Source organism: Macrosteles quadrilineatus, unplaced genomic scaffold (assembly GCF_028750875.1).
Source record: "Macrosteles quadrilineatus isolate MER2022 unplaced genomic scaffold, UCM_ALF_1.0 Scaffold_694__1_contigs__length_37106, whole genome shotgun sequence".
NCBI lineage: Eukaryota > Metazoa > Arthropoda > Insecta > Hemiptera > Cicadellidae > Macrosteles > Macrosteles quadrilineatus.
In genome coordinates this window covers 1-23,711 of record NW_026543287.1, presented here as the reverse complement: position 1 = coordinate 23,711, position 23,711 = coordinate 1, and the positions used below count along the sequence as shown (strand labels likewise).

At 34.0% G+C, this 23,711-nt stretch overlaps 1 protein-coding gene across 1 annotated transcript; it reads left to right on the top strand.

Moving 5' to 3' along the window:
- Positions 1-2,014: 2,014 nt before the first annotated feature.
- Positions 2,015-21,149, top strand: LOC128982594 (UDP-xylose and UDP-N-acetylglucosamine transporter-like). Its single transcript, XM_054401553.1, has 8 exons — positions 2,015-2,371; positions 6,459-6,572; positions 7,542-7,644; positions 8,727-8,858; positions 9,795-9,867; positions 11,013-11,122; positions 16,541-16,692; positions 17,780-21,149. Exons 1-8 carry the CDS (start codon positions 2,295-2,297, stop codon positions 18,024-18,026), a joined length of 1,008 nt encoding a protein of 335 aa, XP_054257528.1. The 5' UTR covers positions 2,015-2,294; the 3' UTR covers positions 18,027-21,149.
- The last annotated feature ends 2,562 nt before the right edge of the window (positions 21,150-23,711 follow it).

Genomic DNA, 23,711 nt, shown 5'->3' with positions numbered 1-23,711 from the left:
AACCTCAAGGTTATAATTAATTTGATTTGTAAGTTTTGTGATTTCAAAATAAAAATGGGCAAGCGGGATGATCAGAGAAAGTTGAAACTTTGTTTGCTACAAAAGATTAAAGAAAATAAGTCCACGTTGTTTGGTCAGTTGAACCAAAAACTGACCAAAAAAGATAAAGTAGCAAAGTGGAAGGAAATCAACCAGTATGGCCAGTCAATTGGAGCCGTACCCCTATCAAAAGAGTGGAACTATGTTCGCGACATTTGGTGGCCTAATGTTAGGAAGTCATCAATGGTAGAATATTATCTACTTATAAACTATTATAAACTTATAAACTTACTTATAAACTTATTTAGCATAATTAAGTTACATAAATTTTCAAATAACTTAATGTTTCAGTTACGGTAGTTTGAATTATTTTTTTGTATTTTACACCGGAAAGAGAACTATAGATAATAGGCTTAGATCCCTAGACATAGTAATTTATTTCAACGAAAAACAACTTTTAACAAATTAACGAATCATCGAAGTACAGTACTAAACTCAAAACTCTGCCTGGCCATCTTGCACTTAAATAATACACCATGCAAGTTGGGCCGCAGACGAACATACAGTTTAAAGAATGGTCACCATGCCTGTCAACATAAGCAGCCTCATTGACTACTGGTGCATCAATCGGAATTAAAATGCCGTCAATAACTCCAATTACATGGGGAAAATTGGCAACATTATAAAACTCATTGACAACATCTGCAATGTTATCCGGCCAACTCACTTCCCTGTTGAACAAGTTCCTATTAACGGCATTGACGACACTCTTGACACATCGGCACACTGTTGCTTTGCTTACACCGTGCATATCTCCAATTGTGTGATATTGGCCACCGCTTCCAAGCCAATGGAGTCCTATGCAGATTTGCTGCTTTACACTGAGTGAACCTCCTTTGTTTTGGTGATAAAGTTCATTTCCAATTCCTAAACATAAATTTTCCACTTTCTCCATTGACATTCGGAACCTTTCTCTATACTCAATTTCACTTAAAAAATCAAAGTTAATTCTTTCTCTAAAAATCTTCCTTCTCCTTACTACCCTCCTTTCTTGCTCATCCTCTTCCTCACTTGAATACAATAAAGCGTTAATCATATCTGCCATTACAAAATCAACCAAGACTACGCACAACACAACACTAACTTACTAGGTCTATGGTCTAACCTAACTAATAATTTAAAAATTAGGTAAACTGAGAATGGTAAAATGTGTGCTAATATTATTAGTAACTAAATAACAAATACAAGTTATTAGTGAAGATTATGAAACAAGAAACACAAAGTTATACTAATATTTTTTATTCTACTTCTTGTAATTTCCTTTTTATTAGCTTTTTATTATGAAACAAAAACTCACAATCTACAAACTATTATTTTATTATGAAACCAAATTTTACAAGTTACAAATTACAAATCTAATATATTAGTTTGTAATTTGTAAATTATTAGTTCGGGGTTATGAAACAGAAATATACAAATTACAAACCACAAAGTTAATAATATTAGTTAGTAATTTATTATGAAACGGGCCCCTGGAGTTAAAGGTGGCCGTGGTCGATACTAGGCTACCGTTTCACTTCCACTTCTAGACAGTACACAATGCTAAATTTTCACAAATTTTTACAACCATACACTTTTGAAATATTACTCTTCGTTCATTCTATCTCATTCAAACATATAAAATAAAATAAAAATACCTGCTTAACGTGACTTATTTCCTGTATAAAAACTAGCCCTAAAGTTAATATATGCTATGACTACTTAGTGCTCCATAATCAATGTTAAAAATGCCAGCTAGCTGGTTCAACTAAACTGCCCACATACATACGTAAAATCTTTGGATTGGTTGTGTTGATTTGATTGGTGGATTCGTCGGATTGGATGGATAAGGAGAAAAACTCAAACCTCAACTCAAGTCCTTCTCAAACTCAAACTTCAAACAAAGTTGTTGTTAATTAAATTGGTGTTTACTAGCTGTAGCTGAAGTCAAGTTTATTTTATAATTAAACAGTATTTAATTGGTTAGAAAGGGGTTTTATTATTTTAATTTTGCTTTATCATAAAACCTCTTATACAACAGTACTAGGCCTAATTTACTGTCACGTATTTGTTGATAATGTCAATCATGAAAGGTTTTTTTTAGGTTAAACGATAACAAATCTGGGTTAGGCTGAGCTGAGCCCTATCGCAGTGCTCATTTTAGAGGTTAAATAATTTATAAACGTTGACAAAAATTAATTAAGCTACATCTTAAGATGGGTGTGTTTATGGGGATAGCCTCTGTGTTCCTAGGATGTTGCAGCAACGTGGTGTTTTTGGAATTACTGGTCAAGTGAGTAACCTAGGGCCTAGATAACTTACCTATAATTTTCTTAATTTTAACATACTAGGCTTAGGGCTGTAAGTTGGGTATAGGCCTACTTAAATAGTTCTAAAAATGACAATAAATTGTAGGCCTGAAATAAAATCAGGAAATCAGGACTTATTAAATTTAAGTTTCTTAACTGGGCTACCGTACGCAATAACAATTTTATTAATTTTATAATTTTGTGTGTTTTTACATGTGGCATTTTTTAGTTTTGAAAGGGAACGGTCCAAACCCAGGTCTTGTTACTATCTAACATCGACCTTTTTTATGATAGCATAAGTCAATTAATTCATAGTCCAACGATTGAAACTAAGTTACCAATTTGATTAACTTAGTAAACCTTCATTTGATTTTAGCGAATTTCCTATACCCCTAACTTAAGTATAGGGAATAAGCTATTACCGTAGTATCTTAAACTTATACTCATAGTAAGCCTAAGTCCAGTACCCAGGACCGATTTACTTTTTGGTTTTTAGGTCCCTAGACACCAAAAACACCATCCCTTCAAATTTATATAATACCTAACTTAAGTTATATATAAATAAATAAATTTAGGTTTACATGTTTATACCAAATTTCATCAAAATCAGATCATTTTTGCTCGAGTTATCGTTATAACAGAGATATATATTTAATATGTGTCCGTTAGCACAATAACTCAAGCAATAAATGATCCGATTTTGATGAAATTTAATATAAACATATAAACCTACATTTATTTATTTATTATAGGTAGGTAGCCTTTAAACATGTAGGCATAAACCTACATTCATTCGAAAGAGTTCGCAAACCAGCATGATTGGACTATGGGAGGGGGGGGGGGGGTTTATGGGGTAAAAATTGGTTTGGTTCCAACTTTTGACCCAAAAAACATAAAATTTATGTAGCAATTACTTTCCAAACCATTTTGAAGAGCTTAAACAAAGAAATATTTTAGTATGAAGTGTTGTTAGCCTATGCGCATAATGGTTAAAACATAGAAGAAAATTTAATTTAAAATTCCCATGTTATTCTTATGGAGAATAAGTAAACTGTTGTAGTTTGCTTGTTTATATGTTGATCAAATTTGGAAAATGTAGGCCTACCTATTTATTTCTTACTAAACAATTGACATTTTGCAAAAAGACTAAGATTTTAACCTAATCAAAGCTATTAGCATAACCTGGTTATTTGTCAGCTAATGAACTTAATAATAGGCTAGCATTGTTGTGGGCCAAAGGCATAGGCCTAAGTTAGTTTTTGGATGTACCTACCTATATATTTTTACAAAACGCCAGCTTTTTCTCCCAGAAGCTATCCTTGAAAGTGAAAGTACAAATAACACGTGTTCTCATAGAGCTTCTCTGGTAACTTAGGCTTAAAGAGCCATTAGGTATAAATTCGACTTTCTAAGCGTTTTTTGAACCTGTTTGTCTGCCTTGCAAAAATATTGAGATTCATCTCTTGCTCATATGCCTACTGTTTAAGTTTTTAGGAATTGAAATAAATAAAGTAGAGAGGGGTTTGCAGTTTTGTAAGACACGCATATTTTTTAAATAGGCAACAGCTTTTATCAAGAAAATAAATACTCTTATTGTAAACAGTTTGTTCCTATTCAATAGGCCTATTCAAAAACAAGAGCTAATACCTATCCTATATTTTTTTTTGGAAGATCATTACGGTAGGCCTATTATAAAATCTATTGGTTTTAAAATTGAAGGAAAATAAAAAAAAAATCTTGTATAAGCTTTATGATCTAGTAGGCTACCGTATTATTTCACAGAATATCTAAGATAGGTACCGGTAATGTAATTCGTCTTATCTTATCCCTGAAGTGTGTTTTCATTCAAACTTTGAAGTAGTTCTACATTGTTCGTTACAAAGCAGTCTGGAAACTATAATAAATATCTCTGTCACAATTGTATTTTAACACTAATTATGCATTAAAAAGGTATAAAAATAATACCCCCGCTGTAGTAGCCTAAACATGCAGACTTCAATTTTGACTCAGATCTTTTCTTGTCAGATTTGATTTATTCCGTACTAGTGTACATGTTGCTCGAAATAGAGCAATTGAAAAGAAGTACAGGAGTTATTTAAAAACAAATAGCTTACCGGTATTTAAAAATGAACAACAGTCATAATTTTCAATGAGTTTAAAAGAGTCCTCAAAGATGATGTAGGCTAACTAATGGAAAATATACTCACAATGTAGGCTACATAACAGTTCAATAATTTATTCAAATATATTATCATTTTTAAAAAGCTGATCTGGCGTTTTTGTGTTTTCAACAAAATGTTTCCCACTTATAGCAGCATTAGGTTGTCCATGTCGATCTTCGTCAATGAAAATGCAGTCTGCATGGTACCACCTATTGTCGCCAACGTTTACAAATTTCAGTCATTTTTTTAATAGCGATACAATTTTTTTTACATTACTTAAGAACTAACTACCTGATTTCCTACATAGGCTAATCTTTCTCTCACAATTTTATTTGCATTACTATGGTTAGTTATTGTTATAATGTAGGCCTAAATTCTATTTACCTGAAAAAATGCCGAGTTGAAAGGCCTGAGGTTGTTCAAAACAGTGTGTTTTTTGTTTCCCTTAAATGAGAATAATAGTTTAATCCTTCAATGAAAGTTTTAGTAAACGTTTCTTGGATGTAGTCATATTCTTCTAAAATCACTTGACTTTAATGGAAATACATATTTAATGTCCATACCGTACCAGTTTTATTCAGCCTTAGAGGGTTTTCCTCTGCAATGATCACAAAGTCCATGTTTCCTACAGTAATAGAAGCACCTTGGGTAACATCCTCATTCATTGTTTGCAGGAATCTTCATATTGTAGGTGTTCTTCATTATATGGGGCTAATAATGATATTCTCTATTTCTTCTACTTGCTGGAGTTCTATGACTTTCCTTGTTTCCATATTTAACAAATCTGTGCTTTCAATGATTGCTCAAGAAATACAGTACTATGTCAATCCATTTTTCTTGTTTAAATGTTTTTATTCGTTTATTTATTTTGGTGTCATAATGTAAATATTTTCGTATTTGAAGTAACATGTTGATGAGTCCAAATTGGATAAAATGTTTTCTGTAACCACTTGAGAATATGGTGAAACATATGTAGTGGACTTCAAACACTATATTTGAATTGCAAGACGAGGTATGTAAAGTTTAGTCTTGGTGAAATACATCAAATTGTCCAGGCTTTCTTGGTATCGTACGTAAACACAAATTCAAATAGTAAATATTTAACTTCAACCAAATCAGTAAATGTTTATACATGTGTTTCCTTGAATTGCAAAATAAATATTAACAGCAATTAAATTATCCAGCTGATCATAATGAAAACAAATATGTTCTTCATAAGAATATCATGGGAACTTTACGAGCCACTGGGGCAGAGCCCGAGGAACCTTAAAAAAATTAAGGTTGAATGTGTTCAAGATTCGCTGCTACAGGGAAGGTACTAAAGTTTGTTTTTTAGAGTTTAGTATAACATAAATAAACTTAACAAAAAAACTCTATAACAGTTTATTTAGTTAATCCCCATGAAAATAAAATGGGATCAGTTTACAGTTGTTTGGAAAATTATCACAACCATGGAGCGTAGAAAACAGTCCTTCAAGGTTAAACTAAATTATTTGCTTTTTTAAGCTATATACAACATTGATATGGAAAAAATTAAAATTCATGTTTGAGGGTCAATAATGGGAAAACCAATGTTAACCCCTATAAGTCCCCCCTTCCCATCCCATAGTCTGATCATGCTGGTTCTCAAACTCGTTAAAAAATAAAGGTAACTTAGGTTTACACATTTTCACTATAGTCTACTAATTGATCATTAAGTTTTTCCTAGGATAAGATTTTTAAAACACAATTAAAGCTGATGATTTTTTAATACAAATTTTGTTAGTCCTTAGGCTAATGTATTAGAATGGATCATTTCAGAATGCTCAGTCAGTTACAATTTTAAACTTATTGATTAATGGTACCGGTAAATGAATTCAGTTTGTAGATTCAAGCAATATTGATCTAATAACAAACAATTTGTTTCCAGGGAAGACCCCGGGAGTGGAAACCTAATAACGTTTGCACAGTTCCTTTTTGTGGTTGTGCACGGATTTATATTTACGATGAAGTGGGGTACGAAGAAACCAAATATTAGCATATGGTAAGTCCATGTGAACTTCTTACATCCAAATTAATGAAGTGAAATGTCATATAGCTCAAAAACATTACCATGTGCCATCATGCGGGTTGCGTCAGCTGTCCTCGCCACCCATGTGAAGCAAGGCCCCACTAGAAAAACAGGCCATGCTGCAGGATCCATGACGTCACATTAGTGGATATATTTCATTGATAAATTCATTGCTATCACAATTTCCATATGTTTTAAGTAAATAAACAAGCTGGCTGGTTGTAAGATTTTAATGGTAAGCCTTTAGTACAACTATCCACCACTGTGACGTAGTGTTGCGCTGCCCGTGCTGCAGCATGGCCTGTTTTTTCTAGTGGGGCCTTGTGTGAAGGCGCTCAATTACACGAAACACAGGGCGTACACCCCATGAGTCAGCATAAGGCAGAAATGTTTGCAGTACGGTTTTTCTTTACCGTCTCCACTTTCTCCCCGCCTATACTGGCCGCCCTTGGCACAAGTGCCAGCCGCGTGCCACGAGCTGTTGATCATATAAATCACAATATATTGTCAATGGTTGAATTGAAGACTTAAAACTAATAGTTACATCTGTTTATACATCAAAACAATAAAATCTAATCTTGAGGTAGGCCTACTGGTTTAATTTAATAATATTTTTATTTCTGGTATTGTCGTTATATTTAACTTTAACCTTCAATCTATCCTCCCCCAATCTATTGTTTATCATCCTTTATCAACCCTTTTATATTTTCTCTTTCCAAAAAAATTATGTTAAGCCCAATAGTAGCAAAAAAATATAAGCACCAGAATTTACTAGCAAACACTTTAAAACTAAAAAACTTAAATCTGAGAGAGAGAGAGAGAGAGATCTTGCAATTCCCCCCAAATTAAATGTCTTGGTTTTAATTACTAAGCCCTAGGCTGTAGTATTAGGTTTAGAGTTAAATACATTGTAATTTTGTTCAAACTGTGTTGCTTTTTCAGGAACTACACAGTTCTCGTAGTGATGTTTTTTGTTGTCAATGTTTTCAACAACTACGCTTTTGATTTTAACGTAGCGATGCCTTTGCACATGATCTTCAGAGCAGTAAGTATGAATTTATCATACAGTTTTGATAGGTATTTCAAATTTTAATGTTTCAGAGTTCAAAAATAATCCTAAGTTGATTACTCCAAGCAGCATTTTTATGTATTAGTAGGAATCATTGTAGTCTATTTGACAATATACTATTTAGTCCCACTATATGATCAAGAGACGATCACTGGTGACGCCGAAACCGCTTGTTCTGCTCGTGGTTGTTGCTTGATGGCGTGAAAGGATCACCGTTATTGAAAAATATGCTCACAAGTACTTCTGTGGTAGCGGCAGACAATTACCGGTAGCCTATTGCCGAGGCCGCAAGATATGCTAAAAGGTTTTGCTGTGGTCGGTCGTGGGAGACGATAATCGGATTTAAGTCTTATTTAATAATTCGCATGATAGTTTTGTCATCAACATACCACTGTAATATCACAAAAAGAATTAAATATAGACTGTCAGCTGTGCTGCGGTTACCATAGGTTCTGGCGCACACCGCTAGGAGCGCCATGTAGTTACGGCGTACACGCTACGTAACGACACGGCGCTTTCAGCAGTGTGCGCCACAACCTATGGTAACCGCAGGGCGGCTGACAGTAAGGCAAGTGAGCGTAGCGAACGAGCTAACCTGAAGGAAAGTGAGCGCAGCGAACGAGCTCCAACCTAAAGGTGAGTGAGCGTAGCGAACGAACTTCAAAAAGAACCGAAATTTCTTAAACCATGTCCTCACTCATAACTGCTATAAGCATTTGATACTTATATGCCAACCCCGTACGAAGGACGGGTACTCTGCTAGTGATTTTTAAAACAACAGTTCAATGCGATGACAATTATGATTTCCTATAAAAATTCCTTTAGCATTTCTTTGATTATTAAAGTGGTGTGATAAACCTTGAAGATAAGTTCTGATCGTAGTAATTATTCAGGAATTAGTCTTGAAATTTCCTGGAAAACTCCTTGAATTCTTTGGCTAGATATAGTAGACACCCTGTTGACATTAAGTTACTTTAGATGCTTCTCTAATTATTTGTTCAACCTAGCTAAAACAGTAAGCATATACATTTTGTTCCTAATACTAATTAATTTTACAGGGTTCCTTGATCGCCAATATGATTATGGGAATCATAATTTTGAAGAAAACATACTCACTCTCCAAATATGTATCTGTTGGACTGATCACCTTGGGTATTGCAATTTGTACAGTAATATCTGGTCAAGATGTAGTAAGTATGCAAGAAACTGAAAACAGTAAAAGCTGCATAGCTTTTAAATTTACATATGTCATTCTAGATGATAAATAATCATTCTTATTGTTAGCTTGACTGGAGGATTGACACTGGCAATAGTTTTTCAAACTATGTCTCGGCTTCCAAATACTTACTATGATGTGCACAAAAGTATTTAGTTGTGGCCCCAAAATGAATTACGTGTTGCTGTAAGCCTAAGTGGAAACCTGAGGTAGTAAGCTTCTACAGACATGCATACAGTAGACTCCCTCTTATCCGGACATCGGTGTAACCGGACTACACTCGACGGAAGTGACATCTCTTTAACCAGACAATTTTAATCAGCACATTGGTTTAACCGGACTAGATCAGCAGGAAGTGGGCGGTACTGTAACGACTGTTCTCGTGGGAAAGATTTAAGACCAGTGATTACATGTCTGAATACAATGCTCTCCTAAATTTAAGTCGAATATCACCGTAAACGGTCCATTTTAACGAGTTTTTGGGGACGTCGGCTTAACCGGAAAAACCGTTATACGGACTGGCCTCGGTCCCGAGGAGTCCGAATAAGAGGGAGTCTACTGTACTGTAGAACCTTGCTCCGAAGGAGAAGATTATCCCGTCGAAGAATAAAAAATAACTTCCAACATTTCAGATGTGTTGCTAAAATCTATGTTGCAGTAAAATATATAACTGAAGCAGCTTGAATTCACTTGAATTGTAGCTTTCTATAATGAAGGATTGCTAAGCTAAGAGAATAGACAATGTAATGGTAAATGATTCAATGACTTTACACTCATTAAGATCCTGTTATACAAATGCTAATCCCACAGTGTGACACTTTAGTTCATATTTAAAAGGGTTTAATTTTACTCCTTTGTAATTGTATGAACTTCCTAGTTAAAACCTAATCAAGTATTACTTTTAATATAGAAAAAAACTGGTCCGGTCCGAGAAGACGCTAAGCCTACAACAGAAGTGGAAGATTTCTTCTGGTGGAGTATCGGTAAATATGCTACTCACGCAAGTGATGACATTTACTAAGCTAGTTTGTGGCTATCAAATCAAATAGTAACTAGATACTAGTTGGCGTTCACAGACACGTCCACAACATTGGAGACCCCTGGGCTAGGGTTTAGCTAGATTCCCTACAAAGTTTAGGGTCCAAGGGCTTGTTTATTGTTTTCAGGTTAAGCTAGATTCCCTACAAAGTTTAGGGTCCAAGGGCTTGTTTATTGTTTTCAGGTTAAGCTAGATTCCCTACAAAGTTTAGGGTCCAAGGGCTTGTTTATTGTTTTCATAAGCTTAAACTGAGTACGATAACCTAGTATAACAAGTTAAGATTTTACTAGGTAAATTTAGACAGGCAAGGGTTTGATAAGTACATGCGTCTCAATGGATAGAGTTTATTCTACTTTTGGACGCAGCACTGTGCAATTATTAATGCATTTCTCTTTTAGCTACTCTTTTTTTTTAGACTGTTATTTAATATATAATTTTGCTTAAGCAAGACTTTAAAAGTGTAACAATTAAAGACAACAGACCTAGACATGTTAACAAGAAAATTATACTTATTTCCAAGCTCAATATTAAGGTATTTTTTATCTTTTCTATTAGTTTTCCTATTGCCACAAGGCTAGTTCTACATTACAGTAGAAATCCAACTCTTTGAATTGCCGATGATGCAAACAAATTTTAAAAATCGAAAATTACAGTAAAAAAAATTTTAAATTACGTCTCCCGTGATCATCTTTGGTTGTCTTTCAGACATCATCTTCCTCTCACGCAATGACGGAAAATCATCACCTCAGAATTTTCAACGATTGCAAAATCTTTGCAGAACCGCGATAGTATTATGTGATTGTGGTAGCAAAAGCTTGGGTTGACCTGGCCCATTTTATATTTAAAATACTCAGAATTTCGGTATAACATCAACTAACCACATTTTTTAGTGCTATTTGAATGTGGCACGGTTCTAATTGATTAGGAGAGTTTTACTGCATTTAGTATGGTTGGTGGAATATTTTAGTCCATAGTAGAAATCCCTAGATTATAGTTTTCCCCCATTTTTTATTTATACGCATCTTATCTGGTTTAACTTGTATATTTGCAAATAAAGATCATTCTAATAACATTGTAAAACTATTCTAGGAATCCTCCTGTTGACAACTGCACTGTTTATGTCTGCCCGAATGGGTATATATCAAGAAGAGCTTAACAAAAAATATGGCAAGAATCCAAAAGAGGCTCTATATTTTACAGTAAGTTTTAGTACTGTACTCAGTATTAATAATGTTAAATACTACTTTGGTATTCCAGACAGCCGTACGCGGTTTAATAACTTTTAGGGCTCCTTATGCCTTCAGCTAGAGCCTAGAACTATCTAATCATACCGTTATACTGAATAATATACTGAATGTAAAACTGATAATCCTCAAGATATACATGTGTAGGAAAAATAAAGTCCTAAGAAATGTTTTTTAGAACTGACAATACACAGAGTTACTAAGATACATACAATTATCCTTTCCTGATGTAGTTCTTCCCGGGTGTGTACGTTAACTAGACCTCTCCTCCATCTTCTATTTTCCATAGGTTCCTCTACCTCCACTATCTGCCATATTACTTATATTTTCTCCACAACCATTTCCACTTCGTCCTTCTACCTTTTTTTTATTCTCCATTTTGTAGGGGTCTGCGGGTCAGACTTTTTTGGTTCGGGTCGGGTCGGGTCGGGCCAATAATTTTGGTCCTCGGGTTTCGGGCCAAAATCGGGTCGGGCCAAAAATTATTAATTACCGGATTTTTTTGATTTTTTTAACTCCTATCTGTGTTTATAATATTACTTGAAAATAACATATGGAAAAAGATTGTATTTATGTATATTATTTCATGTTCATAACTTATTTACAGCTTAGGAGTTGCCTCAACTGCAAGAAAGAAGAAAATATTTTTTTTTATCAAGCCATTCTTTCCCATTTTCATAACTGTTGAAATATCTAAACAGCTATATTACAACAAGTTTGTAATGGAACTTAATATAAATGGATCATAAACAAATCAATTAACCTTATCACAAGTTTAGGGCCTGTGGCTTCAAGACTGCAAGCAAGAAGAAAATAAAAATTCTGAGTGTAGGAGTTTTGCCAACGGGTATCAGGTAGAAAGGGTCCCCATCCGTGAAGTCCTCATCCTGTGGAGTTTTGCCAACGGTTGTGGGTTGCGCGAGAGGGGGAGGGAGAGAGAGAGAGATTACACGTCACCGTAAGGGTGGCTTCCGCTAGGGGTGGACAAACCAGGTAGGATGCTGACTGTGTTCAAAGTAATGCAGTTATGCACCTCTGACTGTGAAAGGAAATTTATTGAATTTTTAACCTAACCTAACCTAACCTAACCTAACCCACTGCGACAAGCGCATAACTGCCAAGCGTAGACAACCCTGACAATCGCTCTCCCTCCCTCCCTCACACCCTTTCTCCCACCACCACCGTTGGCAAATCTCCGCACCAAGAGGTGGCCGAAGGAATCCCCCCATCTACCTGATACCCGTTGGCAAAACTCCGGTACCCAAAAATTCTAAGTTTCCACCATGCAATATGAATCATTCATTCCCTGCCTCCTAACCTCCTCTCACACTTACAATAGCATTATTAGTTACATCATCATAAATAAAGAATTATCTATTATTGGCATTAGTATGCCTACAGCTTTACATAGGAATAATTTTTTATAGGGCCTAAAATAGTAATAGACTGATGCAAACAACTCATGAAATCTAATTAGTGATCAAACATAACCAAATGAGTGATATAAAAAAATTATACCACTGAGCAACATGACAAGTGGAGAACTCATTGAAGAAAAGATATTGTGTAAACTAATTTACTATAAAACTCTAAAACAATAAATAACACACATACATTGTTTATGCAGTATAGTTATAGTAAAGACTGTAAAAATTTCATATCATGTCATACACAGTTATAGATACACAGTTATAGGCACAGTTATAGGTATTGCAAGAGATTAAAATCCTAAAACAACTGATTTTAGCTAATAAATGAAAAGAATTAAAAATCCATAAACTCAAGTCAAACAATATCACAATTATTAGGTACCCGAAAAGGAACTCTTAATATATAGAAAATTATATTAAATCAAGAGAAAAGAAAATTAAATGCTAATTTGGCAACATAAGCAGACAGCAGAGACATTATAGTGCCCTAATTAGCAACACAACTCAATGTTTTTATACTGTAAGTCAATGTTTTTGAAACTGTAGGTTCTTTTTCTCGGAAGGAAGGGTAGTAGAATGTAAACAAAAAACCATGAATCACTCTCACAGCCGGGCCCGGGGACACTCAAGGTTACAGACCCTCCCCCTCCCCTCCCCTCCCATCTTACACAACCCGAGCCAGGCCCGGGGACACTCAAGGTCATAGACCCTCCCCCTCCCCCACCCCTATTACGCCACCCGGTTGTTCCAAAATTGCTGACAAAATACAAGTAACAAAACAAGGAAGTAGAGACAAAAAGATATATTTTCTTTATTCAAAAATATAAAACTGTTACAGATAATTTCCAAAGAAATTAATTCATGGTAGTTTGTGTCTTGTAAATATTGTATTGGATCTTAGAAATATCTTTTTTGAAACTCAATCTAACTTAAGAAAAAAATAATTTTACTGATGAAAGCTTTCATAAAATTATAAAATATTTAGGCCTAACCTCTTTGTAGACTTGTTGATACTTGATACTTAAAAAAAAATTAAATGGTGACCATAAAATGCCGAACCAGACGATCAGAAGTGTTGTTTTGTTTTGTTACTGAATGACAAAAAGGACAATAGGAAAATAAAAGAACAAGATACAGATCTGTACACTATATCAGATATTTCTTTTGTTTATAATTTATTATGTAAATAAAATACTAAAATATAATTTAAACTAGGTATGGAATAAACAATAAATAATTAAACTGGTACCTCTGGATAAATAGTCTTTCTTTTGACTTCGTTTTCTTTGCACTGTTGTGTCACGGCTTTTGTTTTGTCAGTAGACTAGTGATGGGACAAACGACTGATTTCAACTATCCGATGTTTCATCCGATGGTTTTGCTTTCATCCGATAGTCTTCAGATGGATGATTCATCCGATGGTTTTTAGTGTAGTGGGGTGGGGAGCGTCCGTGCTGCTTCCGGAGACAGATAAAACTATCCGACTAGAGGTAGAATGGATAAACCATCTGTTCGCGCGCCTCGCCTGATCAGTTAGATAGTTTTGTTATAGTGGCGTTTGGCGTTCCTATCCAGCGCCATGTTTTGGAGAATTTATCCGTGCATGAATAAACAGAAAAATATTTTTTTGCATGATTAAAGAACTAAAATGTCCTGTGAGAAAATTACTTCCCTCTTCTATGTTTTATTTTTATAATAAATTTATTTATTTGTTTATTTTTTATTCGTTTAAAATTATTTAAAATACATAATTAATTCGTGCTTAAGGTTTGTTATTTGCTATTTAAGGAGACAATTCCCATTTTTTAAGTTGCTTGGTTATTTAAACTTAATTATTTCATCTTTCGATATTTATTACTCACGTAATAATTTTACGCCTAAAAGGTATCAAGGCTGTTTGTACAAGAAATTATTCATAATAACTACGTAATTAATAATTAATATCTGCCCGAATGCATTTAAGTTACTGTTGTGCTGACTGCTGAGCATGAGTAGATGATTCACCTGAGAATGGATGAATAAATAACCATTTAATACCCCTGTGTAGATAATTAAAAGGTAAACAAATTAATTCATCGTGCAAATAAACGAATATTTATTTCACCATTCAATAATTTAAAGAACAGTTTCAGTTGTCAAATAACTAATTCGTAGTTTAAACGAATGAAAATGCGGGACAGATAGTTTTACAATTGGATGAAAGCGTGGAACGGGTGGATTACAGACAGATGAGATAGTTGACTCGGCTGATTCACATGTGATAGAATGGATAGTTCATCCGGATGAATATTAAAGTAACCATCGGATGAATCGGTTGGTCCGCAACAACCGGATGAATCGTTTGTTTCTATCGGATAGTTCCCATCACTACAGTAGACGACTGGCTCTGGCTAGTGACAGTAAGGCAATAATTGCTCTGTTGTGTCTTTGTTCTTAAACGTGAGCAAACTTAATATTTAATTCTAATTTTAACATTTTAATTCCTCTGTAATAATGTATATAAGAGTGTTTCTTTGAAAATTACTTATTATAACTTTAAAAATAGCCTAATAATTATTTTTTTTGGCCCGACCCGATCTTGGCCCTAACAAATCTCTGACCCGACCCGGTCTCTCGGGCCTTCCGCTGGCCCGACCCGACCCGAAAAAATCGGGGACCCGCAGACCCCTACCATTTTGCACTTGTGCCCCCAGTATGAGCCATTATTTCTAATGTCAGTGTCAGTGACACTAGCCATCCTAAAATCATCAAGACTCGCAAGACCCTCCCTAAGCATTTACTTTTTTTATTCTCCTACCAAAACACTAACTATGAGTTTACTAATCTCAAAATCACAATTGTTAAGTCAAAGTACCATAAAAAGCCTAAAGTTGAAATACTCAGAATATACTGCTTTGCTTGAGGTTTTTTGGTGATGGTGAGTTAACATTAGTCTTATCTAGCAGATTAGGCCTATGAGAACATTTTCCTCCTTGTTTTGTAAAAAAAAAAAAAAAAACTAAGTAATTCACAACATTTTGAGGATCCCTAATCTGACAGTTGGTACTTTTTCACTTAAAGACAAGATTAGATTCCAGATCCTGAAACATCGTTGTAAATACTTGGGGTTTCAGTTGTTGTCATAACAAACGTTCCTAATAATCTGTTAAATAATAGAACTTGTACTTGATTGTATTTAAGAGGGTCGCAAATATAGTCGTGGTTTCCAGTATGGTTAATTGCACGGCTACCTCCCAAAAGACTAATATAATACAGTAATCTTAATTGCACAAATATCTCCCAAAAGACTAGTACTGAGCATCAATATTAGTTTTTTTGTCAGTGTCCTTTGCTCTGTCACCAACAACTTCATTCTCTAGTAATTCTCTTTGATGATCATCTCACATATTCAAACCATCTTAACATAGATTTTTGGTATCTTAAGGGCGCGCTTTACCCCTGACGCGCAACCGAATGCAAGGGTTTGCAAGATTTCTGTTTTCACCTGCTACATTGAAGGTAGAATCAAAGTTAAGGTCTCATATTAAAGAGGATGAAATTGTCTATAGTTCTTAGTTTCTATATTTCAATTATTTTAAATACACACCTTATAAACTTGAGTTGTAGTACAAGAAAAAAGGGTCTTTTCAACTAACCTTAACTTATCAAAAAAACGTTTTTTGAACATTTGAAAAAGACAGAACCATAGATTGGTCTTTGTACTACTATAAGCCGTTTAGAGTGCGTAGCTATCATTATTTGTTAATTCTAAAACAGTAATCTTGGAAACGTCTGCAAGCGCTTCTCGCAGCGCTGTCCAATGGTGAAACATAGCTACTGAAGCCCGAGCTGAGATTTCCGAGCTGAGGTAAAGCGCACCCTTAAGCTGTTTTTTTTATATAATACATAGAACTTTAGCTCAACTTGGAAATAAATGCAATATGTGACATGTGTGTTGTTACAGCACTTGTTGCCTCTTCCAGCGTTTGCTCTACTCTACAACAACATTTACGAACATCTGATGATCACAGTCAACAGCACACCTATGCAGATCCCCGTGTTACCAGTGGCTGTACCAATACTGCTGGTCTACTTGTTGGGCAATGTCGTCACTCAGTATCCTTTCAGAGTCTATTGTGCAAACACTGAGTTAAAATTACACCGAGCTGTTCTTCATGTCTGTGCTACGTGTAAACGACACTGGCAATAGTCAGCTGATTTTTGTCAGTAACGATAGGTAAAAATCAGCTGATTGGTGATTCAGAATTATTTTTGCCCATTGTTGGATACAGTTTTGAAAACCGTGAAAGTTAACAAAAGTGGTAAAACTTTCTCAGGATCAAACTTGTCCTCCTTAGGATTAGTGTTACAACCATCCTACTCCTTTTTTTGGAGGAAAGATGATTCCTTGTGAAATTATGAATACATCAAATTAGAAGGGATGCATACAACATTATGTCACTATGGGGATGTGACGTAACATAGAAGATAAGGTCTAGCTTTTCAGGGACTCTTCTTTGGGATAGCAGGCTTAACTGAATGGGAATGAGTTCACCCTGGCCCAAGAAACATAACATTTTACACTATACACGAGTAACTGATGGCATTTTCAAACAATGAAAGTTTAAGTCGTGGTCTATTAATTTTCGAGTAAAATGTTACGTCAGGTATGTTCCTTTTGGGACTCTTTCTCATTCAGGTAAGACTACTATTTTAATAAAAATTACTAGGAATTGGTTTAGAAATTTAAAAAAATGGCATAGAGCTTAACTAGCGTACCTGAGATAATTTTAGTCAAAGGCTTATAAATAAACAAATATAAGATCACAAAACATACCAATTAAATTTTTCCCTAAGTAATACTTTTTCGGAGAGAAGATTGAAGACAATAATATTTGTATCTAGTAGCTTCTGGATTCCCATTTTCTATGACAAGCTGAATTCTATCTTGTTGCAAAATAATTCCTAACAATAGTTTGGCCTACCACTTCTTAACCTATATTCTTTACTTATTTCCTACAAGCAAAGAGTTTAGTAGTTTGATAGCACACTAGTTCAAAAATTTAAAAGCCTTGAACTCTATTGTTACATTGTGAGTTAGTTGTGTATCCATTCCTTTCACAACCTATAAATATAACTAGTTGATATTTTCTTTTTAGCTCAAGCCAACATGTTAACAAGTATTTTCCTGACAGACATTTAGATACCTCTGTATCAGCTCAGTCTATTACCTCACATCTGAATGCTCGTCGCTGACCGTGACGCTCGTCATCACTCTACGCAAGTTTGTCAGCTTACTCTTCAGCATCTTGTACTTCAAGAACCCGTTCACCATCTACCATTGGGTCGGCACCACGATGGTCTTTGTAGGGACACTCATCTTCACAGAAGTTCCTCAGAAGGTACTACAGTCTTCATCGGCGCCTGCCAAGGCAAAGAAAGCTCAGTAGAATATGTAAAAAAGGGGTATTATTTGATATGCTTATATGAATTACTATTGTTGACTGTGGCCTGTTGAGGGTGAAACAGGTCTTAAGTAACCTTTAAGAGTTTTTTGTATAGTCAAATTTTCACTTAGAAATTTGAAGCAACTTTTGCACAGTTGGTGGTTTGAATGCACCGTTTGTTTAGTGGCTTAAATGGCAGCTATACAAATTATATTATTTTGAAAAACAAGATATAACCGCAACATAACTACTCTTCCTGCAAGCGTCAAACTTATCAACCTCACCACCATCAATCCCCCAAGATTAAAAACACTTTTTACAGGATGCTCTGGACTAAAATCTCAGTTTAGGATGTGATTCCTTTCCTGTCAATTGTTAGGATATACAGCCATTTTTTTTAAGTGTTTTTATTTCAAGATAAAATTGGGTAGTAAAACTGTAAAACAACATGGTTGAATTATATGTTTAACTGGAATGTTTGAAAAAGAATAGAGTTAAGCCACCCAAACCCTATTCCTTTCAAACAAATTCCTAGCCAAATGGATTTCCTTTAAAAATATTAGGTAGGCTACCTTATATTTAACAGGCAACCGAAACCTGTGTAAAAAACTTAAGAAATGATTGTAAATTTAACACAGACATAATAATTTTGTTAAAAAAATTAATACGGCTTAGTCTGCCAGTACTAGTGTGCACAGTTAATTATAAATTATACAATAGTAGATGATATAGATGAGACTAAAAACTGTCGTGAAATCCAATATAACTCAGTATTTTAGTTTAACGTATTCAAAAACAAAGATAAGTTCAAGTTAAGTCAATATTCAATAATTGCTGGGAAGCAAGCTGGTTTAGTGGTTAGAGCGCGGGACTTCAAGCCTTAGGTCCCGGGTTCAAATCCTGCCAAATTACCAATGAATTTTATCTAAGTGATAATTCCGCAACCCCTAGGTCTAGCCTGAAGTAATGTGAAAAACAATCCCAGGCTTGTGCCTGGACTTGGTTGTGTCTGAGGAAAAAAAAATTGTAAAGGCTGCTAAATCACAGGTGTGGCACACCATAAACCTGGCTTTGGCCAAAGGTCCCAACAATTTTCTAAGACATTTTGCTGCAGAGTCAGACTTGATCGGTATATGCCAGGAGCAATTGGCATACTTCCCAAAAAAACCTATATAAAAAATCCCACATGAAGATCAATAGGCCTAAATGTTTTCTTAAAAAATAAAAACCTTATTTTTTGTTTTAATCAACTTCAGCCCTACTCTTAAAATATTGAAATAGTAGATACATTGCATAATCCTTATGTAAAAAAAAAAACAGACAAGTACTCTAAATCAATATAGGCGTATTATTTAACGCCTGCTAAAAATATGCTTCTAAAACCAATTAAATTGTTGCATTGCCCTCTAAAATTCTTTTCCATCAATTTAATACAGATTTGGTTGTGACGAGTCAATTTTTTTCATTCTATAAAAGGCCACTCTGGGGCTTGGAAGTTATTTGACTATGAATAATGTTGATGTTATATTATTTAATGTGTGTCCGTCCAAAAAAAGCATTTATCATTTGACATGTGTGTGAAAGGAATTGGTGATCGTTTTGGACTTTAACAACATGCTTTATTAGTTGAGAAATTTTTATAATTTCATACAATTAAATTTTACACCATTTTTAATACCAATTTAGCTGATATTGCTCAGGTCTCTGTTTTTTTTACTGAACCCTATTTTACAAATAGTAACTGACAATAACTTTACATAACCTTTGACTATTGATTGATATAACTAAAACTGTCCTCACATTATTCATAAGGATTACAAATCCACAAAGGGAGTATCTTTAACACATTCACTACCAAAGTGGTCTCACAAAGTGTCTCATACAGAGGAGTGTGGCGACTGGTAGGTAACTTGTTAGTCTTTTATGTAACTAAGTTAAAAAGCTAAAAAATTTTGTCAGTATATATTTTGCTCAAAATTAGAAACAGGGTCATACACTCTAGAGGAGTATACAATCAAGGTGTGTAAAACTTACTAGTAAGAATGTATATTGTTTGTTGTGTTCCTCTTTTCACTTTTGCCCTATAATTTAGTACATGTAAGTAAATTAATGACTGGTAACAAAATGAGCGGTGAAAAGTTTTGATTGTTTGCTATGCAATCAAATAACAAAATTACGTAAAATCTATGAAGAGGTAATGTTGGCTAAATGAACTTAGTCCTGTAAGTATAATGTCTCATTTTTACTTTGTTAAAACTTTACCGTGTACAGTAAAGTTTCAATATCGGACCCTCCCAGTTGATATTCACCCTATTTTCGTTTTGTATGTATACCAAAGCTGTAAAAGCGAGACATTCCTGACTGTACTCAGAAAATACACGTCAGGGTTTTAGGGATTTTCCCTTGAATGTATGCATACAACATATTTTGCCAATAATGCTCATTTCCACATACCTCTCTGATAACCTTCACGTTTTAGTGCAAACTGAGACTTGTTGTTGAGTGGACGAGCATTGCTTTATCGAAAGATTTTACAGTTGTGGGATTTTATTTTATCGTTTATTGTTATGTTATATTTGTGATAATGGGGTTGAAATAAAAACAAGTTAGGACTTATAATGAAAGACAAACTTAATAAACACTTTGCCAACTAATTGTGTAATTTGTTGACATTTTTACAATTTTGTAATTATTTTTTGTTTTTAGTTTCTTTAACTTTTATGTGACCAATTTAGATCAGACAATTTAAATGCTACCGTAATATTATTAATTAGTATGTTTTTTTATGTAAAATATTAAATATTATTTGACTTATTAATAATATTTAAAAGAGTATAACAGTTAAATCAAGTAATGCAGGCTTATGTGCAAATATTAAATTTAACTCTGAGTTAGTTTTGGCTAAATTATCTTATCAATGCACTCATTTTATTTTTCAAATTCTTTTGTCTAATTTTTGTTTATGCATTTGTAAAAATGTATATAGATTGAGAAATACGTTTTTACCAAACTTATTTCTTGTTGTATTTGTATATTGAGGTTTATAAAGATATATTTTTATATGTACTATATATTTGTCTGTAGCTAATTGTTGGTGTTTCTGTAGCTAGTCATACTGTTATCTAATGGTAAGTGTTTAATATGAAAATAAAGTTTTTGAAGTTTACCTGTGCTAATTAAATGTGAGCCTAAACTATTTTAATCCTATACAAATCCATATCTGAGTCTCCATGGTTACTCATAGTTGATTTTGTTATATGGTTAGTCCCTCAAACTAAGTACTGTACAGTTAGTTACCGTACAGAACTACCATTCATTTTAAGTTTGAACCTATTGAATTATATCTCATCTGGATTAATAAATGAGGAAAGTTTGGGGGGTCAAAATCCTCTACGCCCACAACTCCAAAACTTGTTAATATGAACATTAAAGTGTACAAAACAGTTTTTTAATGACAGAGTACTTTGTTTAGTAGAACGGAATCATTTCCTGGTATTTACAATGGCATTGTTGTCAGTCTAATCTTATCTGTCTGGGAGAGATAACAATTCAATGAGATTACGATTAATTTTAGTTCAGTTACTCAATAAACAAATTTTAAGCTGTTCAAGAAGTTTGGTTGGGTTAGGTTAGGTTAGAACAGTGTCATCTAACCTAACCTAACCAACCAAACTTCTCGAATAGCTTAACATTTGCAGTAGTTATTCTACTATTTAGTGTGTTTTCTCCAAATTTATATAGCGTGTGATCAAAAATATTTTCTCAAAAATATTTTCTAAATATTTTATTTTTCATTATTTATTACCTATAAAAGGTTTAATAAGTTATAGAAGTGTAATTGGGAAAAATAGAGTTGTGAACACCTAACGGCATTTGACCCATTGGGGTATTTTTGCACTGTTTTGGTGTTCATTGAATTCATAATGAAATATCTTTGGCCATTGACCTTTCTATACTGAAAATAACATTTGATAAAATGTTGTTCAAAGGTTTGTTGCGGACATTTTCCATCACGATTGTAAAAAACAATACACAATGTTTCGGGATCTGGAAACCCATACCAGATCAGATACCAGATGGGTTTTGGCATCAGATTTCAGATCCCGAAACATGCATTGTTTTTTACAATCGTGATGGAAAATGTCTGCAATAAACCTTTGAATAACATTAACTCGCCATCACCAACAATGAATTTCAAACAAAGGATTTGATAAAACTTTAATATTTAGACATGATAACACTTAATATTCAATTGATGGATAATCTATGTGAGGAACGTCAAGTTATGTGTATTTGATTCCATTAGGAAACACTTATCTCATCCAATCAATCTAAGTAGAATCCTTAACTTTTACTTAGATCGTTACAATCAAATCATTAGCAAGAAACTCCAACCGACCAACCTTTACGTTTTTACGTTTTTTTTGTGATCTTTACCAAGAAAATTAGCAACTCATTACCTTACAGTTAAATGTTTTAGAGAAAAAGTTATTTATTAAAATGTCTTCAGTTACAGATAATATTTCACCAGTGTTAGTGTCGACAAAACCAATTCTTATTCTGTGTAAATGTGTCGGAGTGTGTTGTTTATCAAATCTCTTTGGCAATTCCCACACAAGGCTGCTAAAGTATAACTTACTCTCTGTAGGGATCATCTATCAGTTGTTCTTTGTACTTTACTATCAGATACATTTCAGTGAAAGCATCTGGTCACTTTTATACTATCGTAGAAAAGCCCATTTTGTCACTTTGTTGTCATTTTTTACCCTAGTGATGTTTTTAGAATGTATTTCGTCTGACAAGAAGTTGCTGAAGTTTTTGAAAAGTGTAGAAGAGATAGATGTGTTGGTGAAGAAGATTTTGCCGCAGAAATACAACACTTTGATTAATCTTGACGTGTACAAATGGGCAGCTGGAATATTCATGTTTGATGTTGTGGTATTTTTCGATAGAGATTGCCACTGGGATATATCTAAATGTTTCAAAACAGATAGTTTACATTCTATTATTTTTCATCATCTTCCGTATCTTTCTGTCATCTCTCTATTTTGCACCATGTGTGGTCAACTCGTAAAAAGATTTCAGTTGGTAAAAACAATGATGATTGAGAACCAAGATGGGTTAGAAGAGCCTTTTTACCTTGAGGAATGCCGTAGTTTGTACAGTTTGGTCGTAGAGTCTACAGAAATATTTCTGGAATGGATCTCGCTACGAATCACAAATCATTTTATTTTAATTACGCTCTATTCTATTTGTCAAATTTGTTTTCCTTGCTTTTACGGTAACGGATGTATACTAACAGTTGTAATCCTAAGAATTTCACAACAGATGATAATGGTATGCCTTATGTGCTACAGTGCTTCAAAACTGAATGAAAAGGTAAGTAGCCCTAGCAACAACTGCTTAAAAAAGGTATAGAGGGAAATGTTTTTAAGGCAATTTCTGACTTAGTAACTTTGTTTAGTCTAGTTAGGAGGTGAACACTGGAAAATGTTTGTTTCAAATAATTTGGTTTCGTTTGTTAGATGAAGAAAACGCATGAAATTAGGTAAAATGCAATGACTGAAGAACCTATGAATTTCAATTAGTTCAAATACCTCAAAGCTATATCCATACATTAACTGTTTTGAACTGAAAGGGATTTACTTATATTACAATTGCTCTATCACATCTGACATCTGATAATTT

Bases quoted from the DNA above. Each gene is read 5' to 3' on its own strand.
- LOC128982594 (XM_054401553.1), top strand. From the start codon at position 2,295: ATGGGTGTGTTTATGGGGATAGCCTCTGTGTTCCTAGGATGTTGCAGC. The intron at 2,372-6,458 runs GTGAGTAACCTA...ATTTGTTTCCAG, and splicing joins TTTTTGGAATTACTGGTCAA to GGAAGACCCCGGGAGTGGAA. The intron at 8,859-9,794 runs GTAAGTATGCAA...CTTTTAATATAG, and splicing joins TAATATCTGGTCAAGATGTA to AAAAAAACTGGTCCGGTCCG.